This window comes from Grus americana, chromosome 2 (assembly GCF_028858705.1).
Source record: "Grus americana isolate bGruAme1 chromosome 2, bGruAme1.mat, whole genome shotgun sequence".
Taxonomy (NCBI): domain Eukaryota; kingdom Metazoa; phylum Chordata; class Aves; order Gruiformes; family Gruidae; genus Grus; species Grus americana.
In genome coordinates, this window is record NC_072853.1 from 104,061,612 (window position 1) to 104,081,768 (window position 20,157).

The 20,157-nt window shown below is 36.5% G+C and overlaps 1 protein-coding gene across 4 annotated transcripts in view; it reads right to left on the reverse strand.

The window, feature by feature from the left end:
* Positions 1-1,003: 1,003 nt before the first annotated feature.
* Positions 1,004-20,157, reverse strand: part of RECK (reversion inducing cysteine rich protein with kazal motifs) — an 86,030-nt gene continuing 66,876 nt past the window's right edge. For 3 of the 4 annotated variants that reach the window (XM_054818577.1, XM_054818576.1, XM_054818575.1), the window contains 7 exons: positions 16,041-16,163; positions 15,352-15,523; positions 13,069-13,261; positions 10,562-10,772; positions 9,156-9,229; positions 4,885-5,040; positions 1,004-2,208 (listed from right to left, as the gene is read on the reverse strand). In XM_054818577.1, coding sequence (XP_054674552.1) covers positions 1,993-2,208; positions 4,885-5,040; positions 9,156-9,229; positions 10,562-10,772; positions 13,069-13,261; positions 15,352-15,523; positions 16,041-16,163 — 1,145 coding nt within the window. In that variant the 3' untranslated portion in view covers positions 1,004-1,992. Of the gene's footprint in view, positions 2,209-4,884; positions 5,041-9,155; positions 9,230-10,561; positions 10,773-13,068; positions 13,262-15,351; positions 15,524-16,040; positions 16,164-20,157 lie in introns of those variants that run through there. The other variant, XM_054818578.1, reaches the window with a different exon arrangement.

Here is a 20,157-nt window from a genome sequence, read left to right on the forward strand (position 1 = left end):
ACACACATATATATGTGTCTATCAATTTTCTTAAGACATTTATAATTCCTTTTATTTTAGTAGGCACCAGACTGCTTCAGCTAAATGCTAAGCAAGCTAACAGGCTACATGTTGAAGAGATACTTGGTAATAATTGGAAAAAATAAAGAATTCAGTAAACCATCTGAATTGCTTGCTCTTTCTGCTAAGATCATCTAAGCCTTCTCAGTTCAAAAAGCTTTTCAAATGCATTTATTATGCTCTTACGTCGAAGTTTCTAAAGAATCCACAGAAGACATTTCAGAAACAGATTATCAACACATTCAACAGGTTTTTTTGTATCCAGACTTTGATGATTACGTGCATGAGTCTTCCTGGAGTTACTTGGCAAGAACACTTCCAGAGATTATCTGCATTTGTACTCATCTGTCAAAAGTACTCAGAAACTCTATATAGAGTACAACTGCACTTAAAACATAAAAGGGCTCTTCACTCATTAGGAGAGAACAAACGAGAGATATGCTTAGAAAAGCAACTGACGGAGGTTTCAGAGAAACTCTGTCAGCTTGCAAGTATACCCATCTAAGCACTCAGATTGCTTTGGAGGAGGTTGAGCCTTGACCTTCAGGTACAGATAAGGTAGTAATTCTGTCCCTAATGTTTGTGCAGATTTCCAGCTGTAGGTGAGAGACGACTCTTCCCAATCAAAACTGAGGATGACTGTAACCTTACCCAAGAGGGTCTCATTAAGACATCTACATTCCTCTTCTACAGTTAATCGAGTCTGACATTCATAGCGTAAACTTACATGCATGTGACACAGATTTGGTAAAAAAAAAACAACCCACCCTCAAAACCCCCTTGAAATGTACTTTATTTGGAAACATTAAACTGTGTTAGTCTCAAACATATGTAATTGCAGCTAGTTTTAAGTGTTGATTTCAGAGACAAAGAAAAATATATGCTGTATTGCAGAACTCTATAAAATTACATGCATTTGTATACATGGACACATGACGAAGTGTTTTATTAAAATAAAAAGCTTTAATACTTTTGCATTTAAAAGATTTAGCAGAAAATACTTGCTACAAACATGCTACAACATACATGTTCAAAAAGTTTTCAGTGCTTTCTTTCAAAGTTCAGCATTTTGGCAAAAATAAGTTTTTCTGTATATACTTCAAGAGTTGACTATCATAATACTGATATAAAATACTTCATGTAGACTAAGGTCAGGTGCATAAAATACAGTAAGTAATAAAACATACTGTTTGTATAAACATTTAAAGTGTAAATTTCATTAGATAACATGCAAATACTGCAATATTTTAAATGACACTTAAATATAGATACTGAGATTCTTTATAATTTTGCATCCAATGAGAGATTCTGAAATGTACAAAACTATAAAAAGAACATATTTCTTCACTGAAGTCAGGTACTAGTATAGAGCTTGATTGTCATTTTACAAGCACTGAGCCCAATATCCTGCAAATCTTCACTAGTCCAAGTAAAGACTACTGCAATAGGCCCAGGGCTAGTTAGTTTTCTTCATAATAAAATATGAAAGGATATTTACATGAGAATAAACTCTTAAATTTTTGGTAAGGTAATTAAGTAGCAGCAATTTGTTTCTTCCAAAAATGATGTTTAAAATAGGCGCATGCTTTTCGTTGTCACTGATATGCATCTGAATAATATAAAATTAACATTCTTCAATAAACTCACAACACTATTTTGGTCATTGCTGAAATAAACCCTATAAGATCCCTTCTCGCAAAAATGATAAATCCATAATGTCAGAACCTTCCAGAGTATTTTTATGTTTCCAAGATCAATGGAAAACAATCTAATTGTGCTGATGCTGTGCATCTGACTAGTAATGAATAAAAGACTCATCGTATTATTTCATCAAATCTTCTACAATTTTTGTTTTCTGGTTCAGTGATCAACAATTCTGAATGTCCTTCACAATATAAAACACTGCAATACTCATGCATATTTTCTAAGCAGTTATATATAATATATTAATCCTGACAGGGTGAATAAAAGGCTTATGAACAGGGAGTGCAGAATAGGCACCACTTTAACAGAAGGAGAAGAAATGCTAAATGAAACTTGTACTTGAGATGCAATTAGAGCTGACAGTGGTACGTGTGATGCTAATGTTGGACTGTCTGAATTTATCAGTGATTCTATCTTTTCTGCTTCTTTATTGCAGGCTTCAATCTAAGAAACAAACAAAAAAATTATTATTTCTTTTCTTGCCATGTAAAATGTCAACGCAAAAATGATGCTAGATAGCAGAATTCAGGAAAGAAAATCTGAGTTATCCTCATCAGCATGTAAGATTTATATAATTTTGGGGAGTATTTCTTAGAAAACATATTGGAGCACTTATCATAGACTTTGGTACTATGAAAGCTACGGTAGAAGCCCTGAGTAGTAGCAAAAGGGGGGGAAGGAAGGTACATGCAAGTTATCGTGGGTGATGTTTTGAATGTTGATACCAAAAAGCTCACAGTAAATTATAACTAAATTAAGTACCTCTAAAATTGAGGACTTCCTGACTGACTGACCAAGATACTGCCTTGAAGTCTGTAACAGTGGAAAAATCAGGATTTTCTACTTATTGGGCTTTTCCTTCCAAATCAGGGAAAACTGATTTCTTTTATGGGGAGGGAAGAGAAGAATGCAAGTAATAGGAAAACCTGAGAAAACGCAGGTTTCCATTCCCCCACTGACATGATGATAATTAGGAATTTATGTTAGAAAATCCATTTTTTTCCACCCTACCTTGTACTGCAACCCAGGAATCAATTTAGTACTAAGTCTCTTTAACAGCTTTGGAAGCTGCCTCAGATGAAGTTTAACTTTACAGACTTCATATCTGGATGCCCAAAGCTTTGAAAGTTGAGAAACTTCTAGCTCAGCAATGGGTGTCACCAGTGAGATGAGCAGCTCCTCCCTGGTTTCAGATGGCCTCTCTGATTTCAGAGAGTCCTTCTCTCCCCAGGAGTCTGACAGTACCTGCTACAGATGGAGTGAGAGCCGACCGGATTGGCAAGGCTCAAGACTTTGTTTCCTCAGTCCTGGTAACATTTTCGGCTATTTCTGCTAAAGAAGGAGACCTAAGTTGGAGCTAAGCTGAACATAACAGGGTTGCTCCAGTAGCACTGGCAAGCAAAACATATACAATAGATCTGCCTGAGAAACAACTACTCTATTAGATACCGCAGCTTGCAAAGTTTATGGCAGTGATTCTGTACCCTCACACTATACCATAACTCCATAACTTTAGCCCATCCCAGGAGCAATACCGAACATGCAAAATTGGACTGTAGAAATAAAATGGAAATGGAAGCAGCCATCAATACAAAATAAACAACAAGGAAATGAACCTGCCTAAATTCTGTGCGTATTGTAAAAGATAAGAGAGATTGTGGGCAGGTTTTCTCTCCCCTTCCTTTTCAAAGCTAAATCCTTCATTTTACACTAGTACACATCAACATGTCAGGTAACAGAATGAACCAGTCTGCGCACCTGATCTCCAAAGGGACTTCATTATAAAGTGCTGTCAGCAGGGCCAGGCAAGACTATTAGAAACAACTATAAAATGGCAAGGAATTATGTTTCTTTTAATAGGAAGAAGATACCCTCACTGGTCTTGCACAGGTTAACAAGCAGAAAGTAAAAATGAAGGAGCAGCTCCCAGACAATAATAATGCAATACATAGCCAAAGCCTTGACTCCATTGCTCTGAACTGCTCCTAAGAAAATACTGGAAGAACTTTGAGCGGCATTTGTTGGTTTACCTTTACAGTTTAGTACTGTGAGCATTAGATTCTTGTTTGCTAGCATGAACTAGCTATGACACAGCAAGCTGGGCAGCTTATTGGAATGTTATTTCCCTTTTAAGGTAATAGCATTTTGGGATCTCCCAGCACTTTTTACCATAAGGGGGAAAAGAATATGAAAAATGAGGATAGTCTCAGAATCGTGTCAACAGATCCTCTTTGGTATGAACTACTGCTTAACATCAAGACATGCACAGTGTATTAATATGGTATCAATATGTATGATGTGCTTCAGCCTAATTTCAGCTAATTCAGTCCTTACAGCAGCCTTTCAGTACCTAAAGGGGCCTAACAAGAAAGCTGGAGATGGACTGTTTACAAAGGCATGTAGTGATAGGATGAGGGGTAATGGCTTTAAACTGAAAGAGGGTAGATTTACACATTAGGAAGAAATTCTTTACTGTTGAGAGTGGTGAGACACTGGAACAGGTTGCCCAGAGAAGTTGTGGATGCCCCATCCCTGGAAGTGTTCAAGGCCAGGTTGGATGGGGCTTTGGGCAACCTGGTCTAGTGGAGGGTGTCCCTGCCCATGGCAGGGGGGTTGGAACTAGATGATCTTTGAGGTCCCTTCCAACCCAAACCATTCTATGATTCTATGACTCTAGTATCACATATACTTCAGTCTACTTTTAACCATTACACAGGAGACAAAGGAGTACCATTTCATACGCAGGTATGCATTTAATATACAATTAATATTAAGTTAAGAGGTCATTCACTAATTTATTTATTTTCATCAGTTTATATTTTCTATTATTTTAGCCATAGAAAATTAAGGGTTCTGCATTTATTAATTTAAAACTAAACATCATACCACTCTATCCTTGGCATTCCTCAAAAGCCGGATTAAGAAAGCAGGATTCTCAAGACATGTTTTAGCATCTGTAATACTAGCTATTCAGATTTCAGTCACTAGAGAAATCCGCATGTACTAAGTAGAGAGGAAAATGCACAATTTTAAAACTGCTATATTGAAAATAGTAAAGTGTAAACATACAAAAATGAAGTAAATCCATACTGGGTAAACAAAATAAAAACATAAGTTTACCTGCAACGGTTTGGGGTTCTGATCCACAGGAATTATGAGAATCACAATTTCAGATTCTATGCTTAAGTATCCAAACACATCACACTGTGGCACTGAGACATGCAGGCGGATTTTTTCAAGTATGTCAAGTACTGTTATAGGCTTTTTATTTGTTACCTGCAAGAAAATAAAGAACTTACTTCATGGATGATGTAGCATTATGCAAAATTACATTTTTCCTCTTCAGTTTTAATAACTTTATGTCATGCCAGAAAATTTGTTTCAGCCATTAAACTACTCAATTCTAATCTCTAGCAAAAAACCCCCCAAAACCAAACCCCCAAAAACCATTTAAAAGTGAAAGGAAGAAGGCAAAAAAATGTTTTACTTGTTAAATTAACCATGGTTTTGATATACGTTGTTCTCCATCTTCGTGGTTAGGGTCTATATGTATCACGTACCTCAAAATAATGTGAACAGTTATCTGTTACAGCAGCTTGTACTCCCATGCTGGGAAGGAAGGAGCAGAGCAGCCCTATGAGCTGGCACCCCTTTACCATCACAGAAGTTGCTCCAAGAGCCACCAGAAATGAAGAGCTATAGCTTAGTGAGGACAGATACATGCCTGTATACATGGGAACACATGACATTTCAAGATCACTACATAACTCCCATGTGAATATATTTTTCTCTTAAAATTCTTATCTCTGTTCTGCTGTCTGACAAACAATAATTAGATTGTAGATGCTCAGTCTATTTAAGGACTGCTACACCTTAGAGGTTATCCACTTTTTTTGCAGGACATTTCTGGATGTGTTAAACAGTATAGACACCAACACAAATACTTCACTTGTGACTTTGGTCATTCTGCTGTGTTCTGTTTTCTAGCTTTAGCTGCAAGAGATCCATCCTTCTTATCCTACTGTAGCTTTGTTTTCTTTTAAGACAACTGGCACAGGACCTTAACAAAAGGAAATCTGGGAAATCCAAGTAGACTACATGAATCAAATTTGCAAGCTGTCACACAATACTTCCTTTGCCACATCTTTGAGGGATTTCCTTGTCATAGCCCCATTAAAATGCAGTCTGACATGCTGACTGATCAGCAAACCCTGTTCAAACAGTCTTAAAACAGAGAAGCACATGGATACTTTAAGGATGACCAATAGTGTCAAACTTGGATTTTAATGTCTGGGATTAGAAATCTAGTAGATTAGATTAGAATCTTAGCAGATCTCTAATGTTTCTTTGCTCTGCATAGATGCTGACTTTTGTTTCCTACTGTCTTTACAAAAAAGGCGAGAGAGGTGGGGGGAGAAAAAAAAAGTCCAATTTATAGAACTCTGCAGTAATTGAATCATTTTTGTCTCATATGAACCACCTGTCTGAACTAAATTAGGCATACATTACTACTCCTTGCCCTCTTGAGTTGGTTAAAGTGTATGCTAGCATTTCTAGCAATGATTCCATCTATCTGAGACTTACCCATATCCACTACAACGGATGTCTACACTATATGGATACGTACACTGTCAAAAGCAAGAGCTGCACACCAATCCTGTAGTTTTATTGATGGATTCAGAGGAGATGAGTGTTACTAATTTCATGTAGATGATAAAATTATCAAATCTACTCAAATACACAGTTGGGCATCTTCTATTGTATTATTAGGAGATATTAGCTGGCCTCTGACTCACACTGGAGTAACAAAGGCACAGAGCTTCTAACTCTCTATGCTCAGGCTAGTGTCACACCATGCACAGTCTCTAGGTGTCTGTGGCCAGTTAGAGATCATCTCTGGGGGCTTATTGGATGACTCCTGATTGAAGTTTCCAAAGGAGAGAGCTTCAAACTTCTTGTGACAATGTGTTCCCACCACCCCTGCCCTTTATTTCCTTTAACCCTGCTCAAGCGATAACCACCAGTGGCGGTGGTAATGGATGGGTCTGGTCGTGATGGCTACACCCAGCTCAAAGTGGATTTGGAGACAGATAATGACAAGGGCTAATCTGAGCAATGTGCCCACCTAACCACAGCACTGGTCAATGTCCGACTCAAGCCAAATTTGGAAGAAACTCACATCTGTGGTTGGTATGCAAATATGAATCAATCATCTTACTCCGATAAGCAGTGAGCAGCCCAAGAACCCATTGAGCTCTTCAGCATGCCAGGATCTCCCCTTGAGCAGGGATGCCTCTCAAGGTTACTCCTTGAGGTTGAGAGAATCCTTATCGCATCAGATGCGCACTAATTGAATTGGGAATAAGCGCGCTGAAACTTTGAAAATCTTAGCTAAGTGATATAAGGGATTGATTGTGCACATACAATCCTTTACACATAAACCATTGACTAAGTCTGAGACTAGGACTGGATCCAGATGCACCTAGACTCCTCTGAGTAGGAGTTTAGAAAGCAAGGGGGGTCCTCTCTGAACTTCATGACTCAACGGGAGGGTCTCCCTGACAGTTTTGTCTGACCCTGTCCTCTATGCAGTAAATAATCCAGTGTACCTTGCCATTGAATCTTGTTAAACCACTGTCGCATTTACCATTGAACTTTGTTAACTCACTGTCTTATATCAATGAAATACATTGATGTTTCTCTCTTGTGAGTAAAGTGCATCACTCTGTGACACTTCTGTAATTTCTAGAATGTGCTAAGAGAATGCTGACTTGAAAGTTTGAGAGATCACATATTTTAAATGTAAAGATATATATATTTATATATATGAGTTCTGAAAACTTGAAGACTCTATTGTGGCATTAGGTGAGCAAGAGAAGAGAAAGTCAGCAAGACTGTGGTGACAAAGGGAAGAAAAAAGTGGAGGGAAAAAAAGAAGCAAAAAATCAAGTAGTAAGTACCTTAATCCAGGCATTAGGGTACTTAGTAGGTGAGAGTAGTTAAGTTATCACCAACTGCTTGAATAACTTCTTGAATAAGTCCAATAAATTTCTTTAATCATAAAGCCTTCTTCTAACTAAAAATTAAAATTCTTCTTACAGCCACATGTTGTAATGTATGAACTGAGAAGCTGCAGTGGTCACTGTGTCCCTGGTACCACTAGAGATGATAACTGGAGGACATTCCAGGATGACCTAACAGACATTGTTACTCAGCAAAATTGGTCAACGCACACACACAGAGCACACACAAACACAAAATCTCTGAGAGGAAATCAGTATAACATCAATCAGCAGCACAGCCTTGAGATGCAGGCCAACCACACACTGGGCTGCAACAGCAAGGACAGAGCCAGCAGAAGTCATCATCCCCTTTATTTACACCCCCCACCCCTCCCCAGGCTACAGTGATGAACTGGAGAGACTCCAGCAGAGTGCAGCTTGTGGAATCTCCACTCCTGAAGGTTTTAAAAACTCAGCTGGCCAAGCTGATCTAACAATTGCTTTTACAATAATAGCTAATTCCCTCTACTTCTAAACATATAAATAAGCTAACGTAATTTTGTATTGTTTTGGGGAAATTCTCTTTCTTCTTGATATTAAAAAAAATAAATCATGTGCAGATGCAACCATGAATTGTTTTGCTTCACTAGGCATGATCATCATATTACTCTATTTGTTGTGCTGTCGTGCCAAAATCAAGCGTTCTGCTCTATTCCATATACTGAAGCATAAAAGCGGGGTCAATAAAGTGCAATCCTTTTACATACCACGCAGGGAGTCTGGGCCTAGTATGTTGTGTTCAGTGACAGACAATCAACATCAGAAGATCCATCTTACACTGGAGGTTTTCAAAGACCAGCAATGAAGGATGCTGGTGTCTAACTTACAGAGATGTTAAATTAAAACCCAACATTTTAGCTGATGAGCAACAAAACCAGTGACAACTATCTAAATAACCCAAAGAGTCTAAAACAATCCAATTTAAACCTAAGACAATGTCAGAACTAGGTTACCTACATTAGCAAATAATGAGCTAACAGAATAATCTTAACAAAAAGGCCATAAATAACAAATATGCACTGTATTACTACCATGAGATAGATGCAGTTCCTGTATCATTTGTCTTCACTATTACAAGTCATTTAAACTGCAAACCTGAATGTGGTTGGTTGTGCCTACTCTAATTCTGTTTTGCTTTGCACTGTAATAAAATTTCTATACCTGATATTAAGAAATAAAGGAAAGTATAAACAGTATAAAGAAAAAAATAAAATCACACACTATCTACTGAAAAATAATTGGTTTTATAACTTTTTAACTTTTCAGGAGTATACAGTAACTTGACTTTTCCATGTTCCATTTAACATAAGGCATGATTAAACGGTTTACCCTTGCAAAAGTATCCAGCTTGTCTTTGTCATATAAGATTCTCAGCATTCCAGCACATAGTGGACAGCAGGCTCCTACGTGAACAAAAAAATCTCAGAAATAAAAGAAAATAGTCTTTTCACTTTTAAGTAAGCAGAGGTCAAATGTTGAATGTTAACTGAGAGTGAAAATAGCAAAACTACCAAAGCAAAGTAAATATTTAAATTTGATAGCAGAACTGCACAACTTCTAAGTTTTTTAAATGTTAAAAAACATTTATAATGCAGAAGCAGTGACCTTTCAACACACATTTACTACTATCAACATGAAGCAACACAATGAATTTTCACTTGTTTCAAGATGATACATTATTGTAAGTTAAAAACCACAGGCACTTTGTGTAGTACAAGCCAAGGTTTTGCATGGATGCCTGCAGATGCAGCTACAGAAATGATGAATTTCAAGAGCTGAAATAGCTCAGACATGACAGAAGCAAGTATGCACACTGCAAACATTAATTTATGCAGTTATACCATGCTGGAGCTTAGAATCTTTATATAAAAAGGAGTGAAAAAGGACTTGTCTGACAGAGTTGTGTTTAACACTGAAGCATGTCATATTTCTCCTACTGCTTTTCCTCACTTTCTCAGAAACCAAAGGGCTAAGATTTCAATTTTCTACTCATGACTGTGTATTTAATTCATCCCCCCAACTTATTATACATAATTCACATTCACAGAGTGACTTTTAGAATATTAAATGTAATATCAAAGCACAAAGACCCTTTTTCAAACCAGTCAATAAGAAAAATGCTTAAAACTGTTTCTTTTTAAAAACTGTGCTACCTGTGATTAGTTAGTGACTGTTTCATAAAGAAAGTATTTGTGAAAACAATAAAAAACCAGTTCAAAACAGCACAACTGCAAAACTATTCCTACTCTATTTCTCTTGCACAGTATTGTAAATACATATGGTATCGTACTCTGTCTTACAATTAAATATAATCTTTGTTCTTCTGGAAACTCTACTTTGATGATAGTTTGGCATTCCAGTGTGGTATCTGTGCTGCCACTTTGAAAAATTACTCATCTGATTCCCAGTGACATTCTGCCCCAGACACCACAGACCTCATTCGTTTCTCCCAAACCAGTCCTACAGGGACAGCTGCAAGTTTCTCAAGACTGAAGGAGTCTGACTCCTAAGGCCAAGGCCGCATCACTTCAGAATTACTCAGCTGAGTCCTGATACCGGCTTGTCCCAGCCCTAAGGAATGATTTCTACTTCATCCTTCCTCTTAGAGCTCTCAAAGATGTTATGGAAGACAACATTTTAAAGCATAAGTTTTGTTCCCAATATGCACCTATTTATACACACAGCCTGGAGACACTCTCCTATCTGCAGTAAACTTCAACAATGAAGTAACGTACCTGGTGCAATAACCGGTTTGCAGCCAGTAGCAGAAAGCTGGGGACATTTAACAAAGGCACATTCTGTATGAAAACCATAGTCTGAGAGAACACCTACGGCCTCACAGTGTCCGTAATAGTCAACAGCCACACGGTCAGAATAGGCAGCACAGACGCTGCTGTAGGTTTCCCCGTTATGTCCACATACAGGTTCCACCGATTTGCAAAATGGCTGAAACACAGAGAAATGTTTCAAGATCAATTTATTCATGCTACAGACAAAACTTCAGAGTAGTCTCAACATTAGGAAAAACAAAAGTTAATGGGAATTTGCTGATAATATTGTCAAACATTCAAAAAAGTAGGAAATCTAGAGTAAATGACCTGCCAGTTTATGAATGCAAAGAGTAAGTACTTAAAGCTGACAAAAAATGTAAGTTGGAATCTGAAAAATGTATAATAAGAAATGTTTTGGGAAAGAATTTTTGTTCTGTGCTAATGCTTAAAAAAATGACCATGTCATTTAAATTAACTTATTAAATTAAGGTAACTATAATTTCATTATGTAATAAACAAAGTATTATTTTACCAATAAAATTATTTTAGGAATAAAACATTTGCTATTGTAGTATTTATTGATATTGTAATGACTTATTAATAATTTCTGTATTCATTCATCTCAGTGCATTTTTGTTTTCTGTACTGCGTCCAGCTCTGGGGTTCCCAGTACAAGAGAGACATGGAGCTGTTGGAGCGAGTCCAGAGGAGGGCCACGAAGCTCATCGGAGGGATGGAGCACCTCTCCTATGAAGACAGGCTGAGAGAGTTGGGGTTGTTCAGCCTGGAGAAAAGAAGGCTCTGGGGAGACCTAATTGCGGCTTACCAGTACCTGACGGGGGCCTACAGGAAAGATGGGGAGGGACTGTTTATCAGGGAGTGTAGTGATAGGACAAGGGGTAATGGGTTTAAGCTGAAGGAGGGTTGATTTAGATTAGATGTTAGGAAGAAATTCTTTCCTGTTAGAGTGGTGAGGCACTGGAACAGGTTGCCCAGAGAGGTTGTGGATGCCCCCTCCCTGGCAGTGTTTAAGGCCAGGCTGGATGAGGCTTTGGGCAACGTGGTCTAGTGGAGGGTGTCCCTGCCCACAGCAGGGGGGTCGGAACTAGATGATCTTTGAGGTCCCTTCCAACCCAAACCATTCTATGATTCTATGATTCTATGATTCTTAAAATTTAGCATGTGTGCCAATGTTGAGTCATCATCCCTGGATGGTATTTGAAAGAATGTAGATGTAGCACTTAAGGACATGGTTTAGTGGTGGACTTGGCAGTGCTACGCTTAAGGTTGGACTCAATGATCTTAAAGGTCTTTTCCAACCTAAATGATTCTATGATTCTATGTATTTCTAACACATTTGAGAAGCTAAATGTATACATTTATTTCAGAAGAATAAAATCCATTACTGGACACCTCTGTCAAAAATATATTTATTGTTGAGACCTTTACATCTATAAAAATACATGTATTGTATCCATTTTCTCTCAGAAAAACATATCTAGCGTGCCATTTGATTCAAACACATCTAAAAATCAAAGAAAATTGTAATATAATTTCTTCCTATCCCACCTTGCATGTGTATCAGTTCAACACATTCAAGAGGTCAAATACCAATAACCTTAAGCTTCTGCATATGGACAGAAGCAAATGGAATTGCTGACTCTTTGCAGACAAGGTATGACTAACACTTTTGTCCAAAGTCATGTGAAGTGACACAACTCATTACATAATTCCATAATTTCTTGCTATAGTCTAAATATTTTATTAATCTAACTAGTATTTCAAGTCACCATAGCTATATGATCACTGTATATCCTTTAAAAAAGCAAGACAATTACAGTTTCTATGTTACACACCTAAGCTAACAACAAAACAGAGGACAAGTAAATGTGAGCACCCCAAAAAGTTTCATATCTTGCAGTCATCTTCCCTATAAAAGGAAGAGTAAAAACTTAAAAGCTACCAGCATCAAAGACTTCATGAACATGGATACAACTCGACATGTAACTGCTGGAGAAAAAAAACAGCCATGCAATATTCCTTTGATTCTTACTGTTCAAGGGCTGAACATTCTCTATCTCATGAGATATCTGATGTGCAATGAGAAGAATTATCTGTACTTAACGAGGTTGCTGAAAAAGGGCAAGAAAAAGAAGGTATAAAGACAGAAAGGCAGAAACTAAAAGTGGGTTAAAAGAGCAACAGCATTTATAAATATCAGAGTATTATCCCCAAGAAAGCATAAGTAAAACTTTTGATTGGATTTGAGACAACTGTTAACTAAAGCAGAGAAACACTTGACAAAATTCTGAATATAATTTTGTGAGAGTATTTTTATACTTGTGAAAATTACATTTTAAAGGATTATTTTCAATGAAAATGTTTTGTGAGCCATAAAAACCAGAATATTGCAAAGTTGAACATTAAAGAAAAAAGAAGATTTGATATTTATTGCTAGAACCACTTCCTACCTGGCATGGTCCTCGGTATGCTAAACTTTTTCCTTTTTGGTACAAAGTACACAAGTTACTGTATTCCACATTGTCTGTGTCACAAACAGGATCCCGTGTCTGGTCACAATTTAACTGCCTTGGCACACATTCATGCTGGCTACATTCAAACTTTCCAAAACTAGTCAAGCAAACTTGTTTCTTTGGTATGCACCTGCATAAAGTAATAATAATTTCATATCATGTCATAGGATTTTTTTTTTTTTAAGTCTCAAAATATTCAGGGAAAATATTTTCAGTGAAATCTCTTCCAGTGCTTTAGAGCTATCTATGGTTCAGCAGAGCTGCAGGAAATACATGTGATAAAACATTCTGAATAGCCAATTTCAGGTCTCACCACAAACCTGAAACTGGTTCAAACCATGTTTAGTCAATGTATGTGAACACAACTATGGTTTCCATTAAATTAATCTTTTACCAAGTATTTTTCAATGGATTTTCAATAAGGCTTGGATAAACTTCTTACCTACTCCCAAGCTTCATTTTGTAAATGCATATTTAAGAAAAACTAGAGAAAACATGAAAACAGTGAACTGCAAGAGAAAAAGATTATATTGCAGAGGTCTAGCCTCACCCTTCCTTGAGAAGGTAGTGAAAACAAGACTTATAAGATCGTATGGTTTCAATTACAAATATCTAATTGGATTCTAGCTTTGTAGGTTCAGTATATTATATCACAGCCAATCTTGTGGATGACTGCAAACAAATGGAAAAATCTAGTATTAACACAATTTCCTTTTTTGGCATATTATGCCTCTCAGGCCTTCACAGATAAGAAGTAAAGAGCAATAAACAGCAGAAATTCTTTCCCCTTTATATTAAATATGCACCTTCCATGGTCTTATTGGCAAAACATTTGCCATATGCCCTGCAAGACATCCCTCTGCTAGAGAAATGCCAGCCAATAGAGTCTAATGAATAAATAGACTGATGAAGGGTCAAATGGCTTTTTTAACAGTCTCCTCCTCCTATAAATGATAACAATGTTACCACTGGATTATGCGCAATACATCCGTATTTTCTCTGAGGGCTGCTCTCCTATGCATTACACATTTTTCTTTTATATTAGGGAAGAGTCAGAAATTCTGAGATTTAAACACTTAAGATGTGGAATGTAAGATCTTAAATAGATTCTAAGCACTTCAGAGATGCTTTAAAATGAGCATGTTTAGTTTACGCTACATTATCGAACTGACCCAGAAAAATGTATTGTGTACAGTCCTTTACTGAAACTACGAGTTGAGGTTCTAAGCATAATAGTTATTCCATAAAACTGAAAAACCTCTCTATACTTTCCAAATTAAAAATATAAAAGGTAAAAAGTATGTATCTACAATGCAGCTTTGAAATTCCAGTTTTCACTGCCATAATGGCTATTACAGCTACAAAACGACAGCGTTTTCTCTGCAGTTTTCTGCATCAAGGGATTTAAAGTGCAGAAAAAGGAAAAAATAAAATTTCTATAATCAGTTTTCATGAAAGCACAGTATTACACAACTCCTTATGGTGGCTTGCTTTCAAAACTGAAAAATGTACAAATTCAAAGGACACTGCAGTATTGCACAACACTGAGAAAACTGAAGACAGAGACCAATACCACGAGCCACAGACTTTGATTTCGGTAAGAAAGGTCAGATTTTCTCTTCTTCTGACACTACCACACAGCATATTTATTTTTAATATGTTCGTCTATACAGATTTTGGTTTTTCTGACGTTGAAAAAACAGGGATTGTACAGACATGGTTTTCACAAGATATCAATCTAATTAAAAGAAACTCAAGTCTTCCAGAGTGATTGACATTTTCCTATTTTAGAGATAAAAACCACAGATTATTGACTGAATAAGCAAGACTGAATCCAAGTCTTGAATTCAGGTGTGGGGTATTTTTAACTACTAGAAAAAGGCGTGAAACAAAGTAGTAAAATGACACTTATTACCATTTCAACAAAATTTGATTCTCCCATTTTTGAAAGTCTGCATCAGTTCTCTTTTATTGCTAAAACTGAGATCTGCATAATGAATTTAAATTATATAGCACTACATAAACTGAACCAAGAATTGGCAGTTATTACAGTCCATTATTAATGACAATAAATAAAAAGTAGCTACTTCAAACAGTTATGTTTATTGGAGTATCCCAAAGTAGAATGTTACTACAACATACAACACATTCTAGGAAAAAGTAAATCTGCTTCACGAGTAAATGATGTCAAAGAAAAGCTTAAAAACATTCTGCTTTTACCTCTGATTTTTATTACAAGGGTTAGGGTTACAAGGATCCTTGGAAATGCATGATCCAAATTCAAATTGATTGTCCTGGAGCCCAACACAGCGAGCTATACATGCACTTGGATACGTGCGTCCATTTTGACCACATACTGGTACAAACTGATCTACACAGTTACATGGTAAACCTGTAAAAGCAACACATAAAACAGGAATTTGGTGCACACTTATTTTCTATGACAGAAGATACACAAAGGGTTACTAAGGTATCTTTGCCTTTCAGCAAATGCAAAATGTGCCATATCTTCTGACACTTCTTCCCTCCTCTAATTTAGCAATGCTTAGTACATGTGCACTTATAAGCAGTCAGAAGGGAAGTTTCTGCCCTGCCTCCTTGCTAATTCTACTCAGCTTTCTCGATTTTTTCCCCAAACTCTGTGTGTCTTGTCTCCAGTGGCACTACCCTGTCTCTACCTATTTTTACATATTACCTGAGGTTTTATTTTTCAGTACTGATTTTTTTTTTTTAAAAAACATATGTGTGTTTTCTGAAGTACAGGTTGGACATGAGAAAAATAAATAGTTACAAGAACATATTAATTACAAATTATCAGGTATTTTCCATTAATACTGTAGAAAGAATTTAGAAGCTAATCCTTGCTCTAAGAATATTAAGCTTACAGTTTCCATAGTTTGGAAAGTTACCTGTAAATTTCCGACGTTCATCTTCTGAACTATGCTCAGTTAGACACTGACGCGTAGAACATATCAAGTTTCCAGCAAAACATGAACAGACATTACAATCTATATTAAAGGATGTTCCATGGCCTTAAAATGAAAGAAATTAAGTAAATGCATAAAATGAATGCAAATATACCAGAAGACTATATATTCATATGTATTACATAGATATTACATTTTCAATATTAATTGTTCCTGTAATTTCCCTTATTCAGTTTTTTTCCCCATTGAAATGTCTATCTTTTGTTAGATTTCAAGTTTTGCTTTATTTATTTAAAGAAAAAGTCTGTTCACATGTGGTTTTGATTAATTAGTTAAACAAGGAAGTAAACACTTTATCCTTTGAAAGAGTATATAAGTTCGGTTTTCTCTTTTTTTTTTTAAGAACAATTTAAAGCTGCAAAAAGAAATACACTCAGAAAACAGAAGTGGTAGCATAGTACATAGTACTTCTATAAATTTTGGCTAGCAAGCTCCATATTTTTAAAGGTAAAGCTTTTGCAAAGATACATTCTTCTCCTAAATTAATTTTATGTACGACTGCTAAACTTTCAGCCATAGTCTCACAGACAATGCAAAATTCCTCTGTAGTGCTTGTTTCTTTCCTTTATGTGCAGTTTTTGTCAAGAGATAAAAAGCGCCAATGCTTCATCCCAGTCTTTACTGTTTTGCAACATCCATTATAGTCATAATTTCAGCCTCAACAAGCAGTACAAGTTACAGTGCAAGTTACAGTGCAGCTTTGTCCAAAGCAGGGAACAAGAGATTGTAGCAAAGCTGAACAGAAACCCTGATCTAGATTCAGCACAAGACAGACACAAAGACAGAGGTCTATGTTCACCCACTGGCTTTCAGAAAGGAGCCCTTAAAAAAGCAACTGACACCATCACACCTGCTTTTTCAGGATGGAGCAATCTGCCTAATTTTTGCATTTTATAAATCAGTAACTTTTTCACACCTTAATCTGAGAATCAAACTGCAAACTTTGGGAATTTTTCTTCAATTTAGCAATTCCAGTTTGGTTTTGTAAACTGTCCATATGACTGCCCTTCACTGTGGTGCATGTTTTATGTAAAATCAATTCATATTGGTGACATAGCCAGGTCAGTTATTAAAGACTACCAACAAATATACAGATCTTCAGGAAAATGTATGAGTAACTGTGCCTTACAAAATAAGGCAATTCTCTCTATCTCTTTTCAAAGGGTTGAGATTAAGGATTAGAATTTTTGAAAAATATTACAGGGGCACAAGGAAAATCCTCAGCATTTGAGCAATTCAAAGAGGTACTCCTAGACAAATGATGGCAGAATAAGAAGGGATTAAAGAGAAAGCCTCTGTAGCACAAAAAGCTCTGTTTAAATCACAGTACTACCCAACGAGGAAGGAATTTGTCAGCAGGGAAGAAAAAGAGTTTCCAAGATTTGAAGGTAATGCCAAACACAGGATCTTTTAGGTGATTCTTCAGAGTAATGAGTAACTGACTTAGGATCCACTTGAAAACTTTGCAAGACTATTAGCTTTCACTATCAAAGTGCCACTCTTATGGCAAAAGAGAGGAAGCTGTCTGGTTTTGGGTTTGTGGTGGGTTTTTTTCCTTTTTTTTTTCAAAATGGACCTACCAGCTACACATATTATTGTTACAGTTACCACAACAAGTAACAGCTGCACACTGTGCAAACATAAAACACAAATACAACTTCAGACATTTTTGTAATTATTTTCACAAATAATCTGAAAAAGTGCAAGTTTCTTTAGACAGAATGGTCCATAAAAGGTTTCAGTTGCCATTTAAATAATTTATTTGCTAATGACTGTATTTTAAAAGCATCTACTTTCACCAGATACTTTCTATAACTGCCCATCAAATATATGATTAAATTTAAGATATTTTCAGTGTCCTGCTTCCATGAAGAAAGAGTACCAATTTGGCAATACAAACCAAGTTTTAAGTGTGTTTTGCTGATTTTTATCCTTTTTGGATGAACAAAAATAAAATACATTACAAGCTGTAAATGCATGGAACATTACAGGCAGACTTTCCTGAATGATGAAAATAATTGTACAATTGGTTATTTAAGCCTGCTTGGTATCTTTTAAGAGAAAGAAATATCCCAATTACCTATTCTTTCATGATTTCAGGGTTTGGGTTACAATCTGAAAATTATGTTTCTGACAAATGTAACTACAAGTGCCTTGCTTCTGAAGATTTTCTTAATGTGAAAATAACTCTTTCTTATTACATGGTAAAAAAAAAGTGACTCAATTATTTTGGACTTGTTAGGTATCTTTGACTTGTGTTAACTATGTTTGGACTTCAGTCTCACGGTATTTTAAAAAGGCTGATTTACAGAATCTAAACAATGTCTAGTGGTGAAATACGTAACTGTTCACTAGCAGAAAAGCTCTTGCTTGCCGACTGATTCAAAGACATCAGCTTCAAATGGGTTAGAACTCAGCACAGACTCTATTTTATATTCAAGGTACTTTGTAAGATTTTCCCTATCATATTAGTAGCTTTTTATTTTGTTTTCGTTTTCAAAGAGCACAGTGCCAGTTTGCATAACAAAAACAGGCCTTTAAAGCTCTCAAGCAATGAATAAATCTGAAAATAAATTGTCTTTTAAGAAGCATAATTTATCAAGTCTCTTTCAACTACTTTGACTGTCAGATTAGGTGGAACCCAATTAACACTCGTTACCCATGCCAATTTAACCTCTGAACAGTAACAGTAAAGTTATTTTAGAAAATTAATAATTTAAACCTAAGTCAAGAAAGAGATAGTTAGCATTCTTTTATTGTCAAAATAAAAAGCTGTTCACCTTACCTGGCAGAAGGAAACCAGCACAAGGTCTAGACCAATCATGCTGAGGAAGACTTTAAAGAACCACAGTGTTCATCATGCCTTTGTTAGCATAATGTGTCCACTTACATGTCCATTTTTAAGCATATGTCAGCCCCACTGATTAATATGTTAAACAATAATTCTTATTTAATATTCATTTTATTTAAAAGTTTAATAAGTTGTTTTTCTGAAATGCACAGGCCACCTTCTGAAATGCACAGGCTATGAAGGTTTCAAAGAAATCCAAGTGCAGAGGACAGCCTATGACAGGTATGTATGTGTTTGTACCCATTAGCAGAACAGTCCTTTAAACACATTTTTTAAACCACTGTCCTTGGTGTGAAACCTACCAATATCACTCAGTAAAAGAAACTCCCTCTCCAGAATGCCATGCAAACTAAAACAGCATCATTGCCTAAAGGGGTATCAGATTTATTATGTGATTCCAAGGGTAAAGAATTTCGGGATTGTGCAAAACTTATTATGAGATGGTTAGTGGAAGGACCAAAGATGAGGAAAAGCAGCAATTAAGATGGATTAAGGAGGAAGATGTGTGGGAAAGCAGAGGCAAAAGGGGCAAAAGGGGAAAAAGGGAATGGTTGAGTGTAGACAGGTGGCTGGTCAGTAAACTTGTTGGACTGAACCCCGCACTCCATCATCTCAATCTATCCTATATTTTTATTCAATCCTATTTTTACCCTCTTTGTGTGTGTGCTTCCTACTCTGAATATGTGCATGAATGCTAACAAACTTTAAGCTGGGTGAATCAATAAGTAGGATGAGGGGTCTGTGTGCCAGCCACTGGAGTAGAAAGACAAACCCTGGGAGCTCGTGGGTCCAGATGCCACCAGCTCTGGAAGACTGGCATCTAGGGGGCAGATAGCAGAGAAACTGTGCATCTAAGGCTTGCTACCAGACAGAACTCTAGTCTGTGTGCATATATTTCAGTAGTGGGCTTCATTTCTGATCAGCAGCAGAACAGGAACATGTGTGATGTTCATGTTTGTGTTAATGCTATGTGTGTTGATGCGGGTGCCAATAAGAACGCTAATTTCTGTCTCTGTTGATCAGTGAGGCTGGCCATGTTACCAGTGTGTGTGTATATGTGCGTGTGCCTCTGTGCATGTGTCTAATGGGAATACATCCAGTGATTACTGGTTTTGCTCAGGGCTAATTCAGACATCAACAACGACTTTGATAAAATTAGATTTATGTGACTTTTACACCTACAGCTAG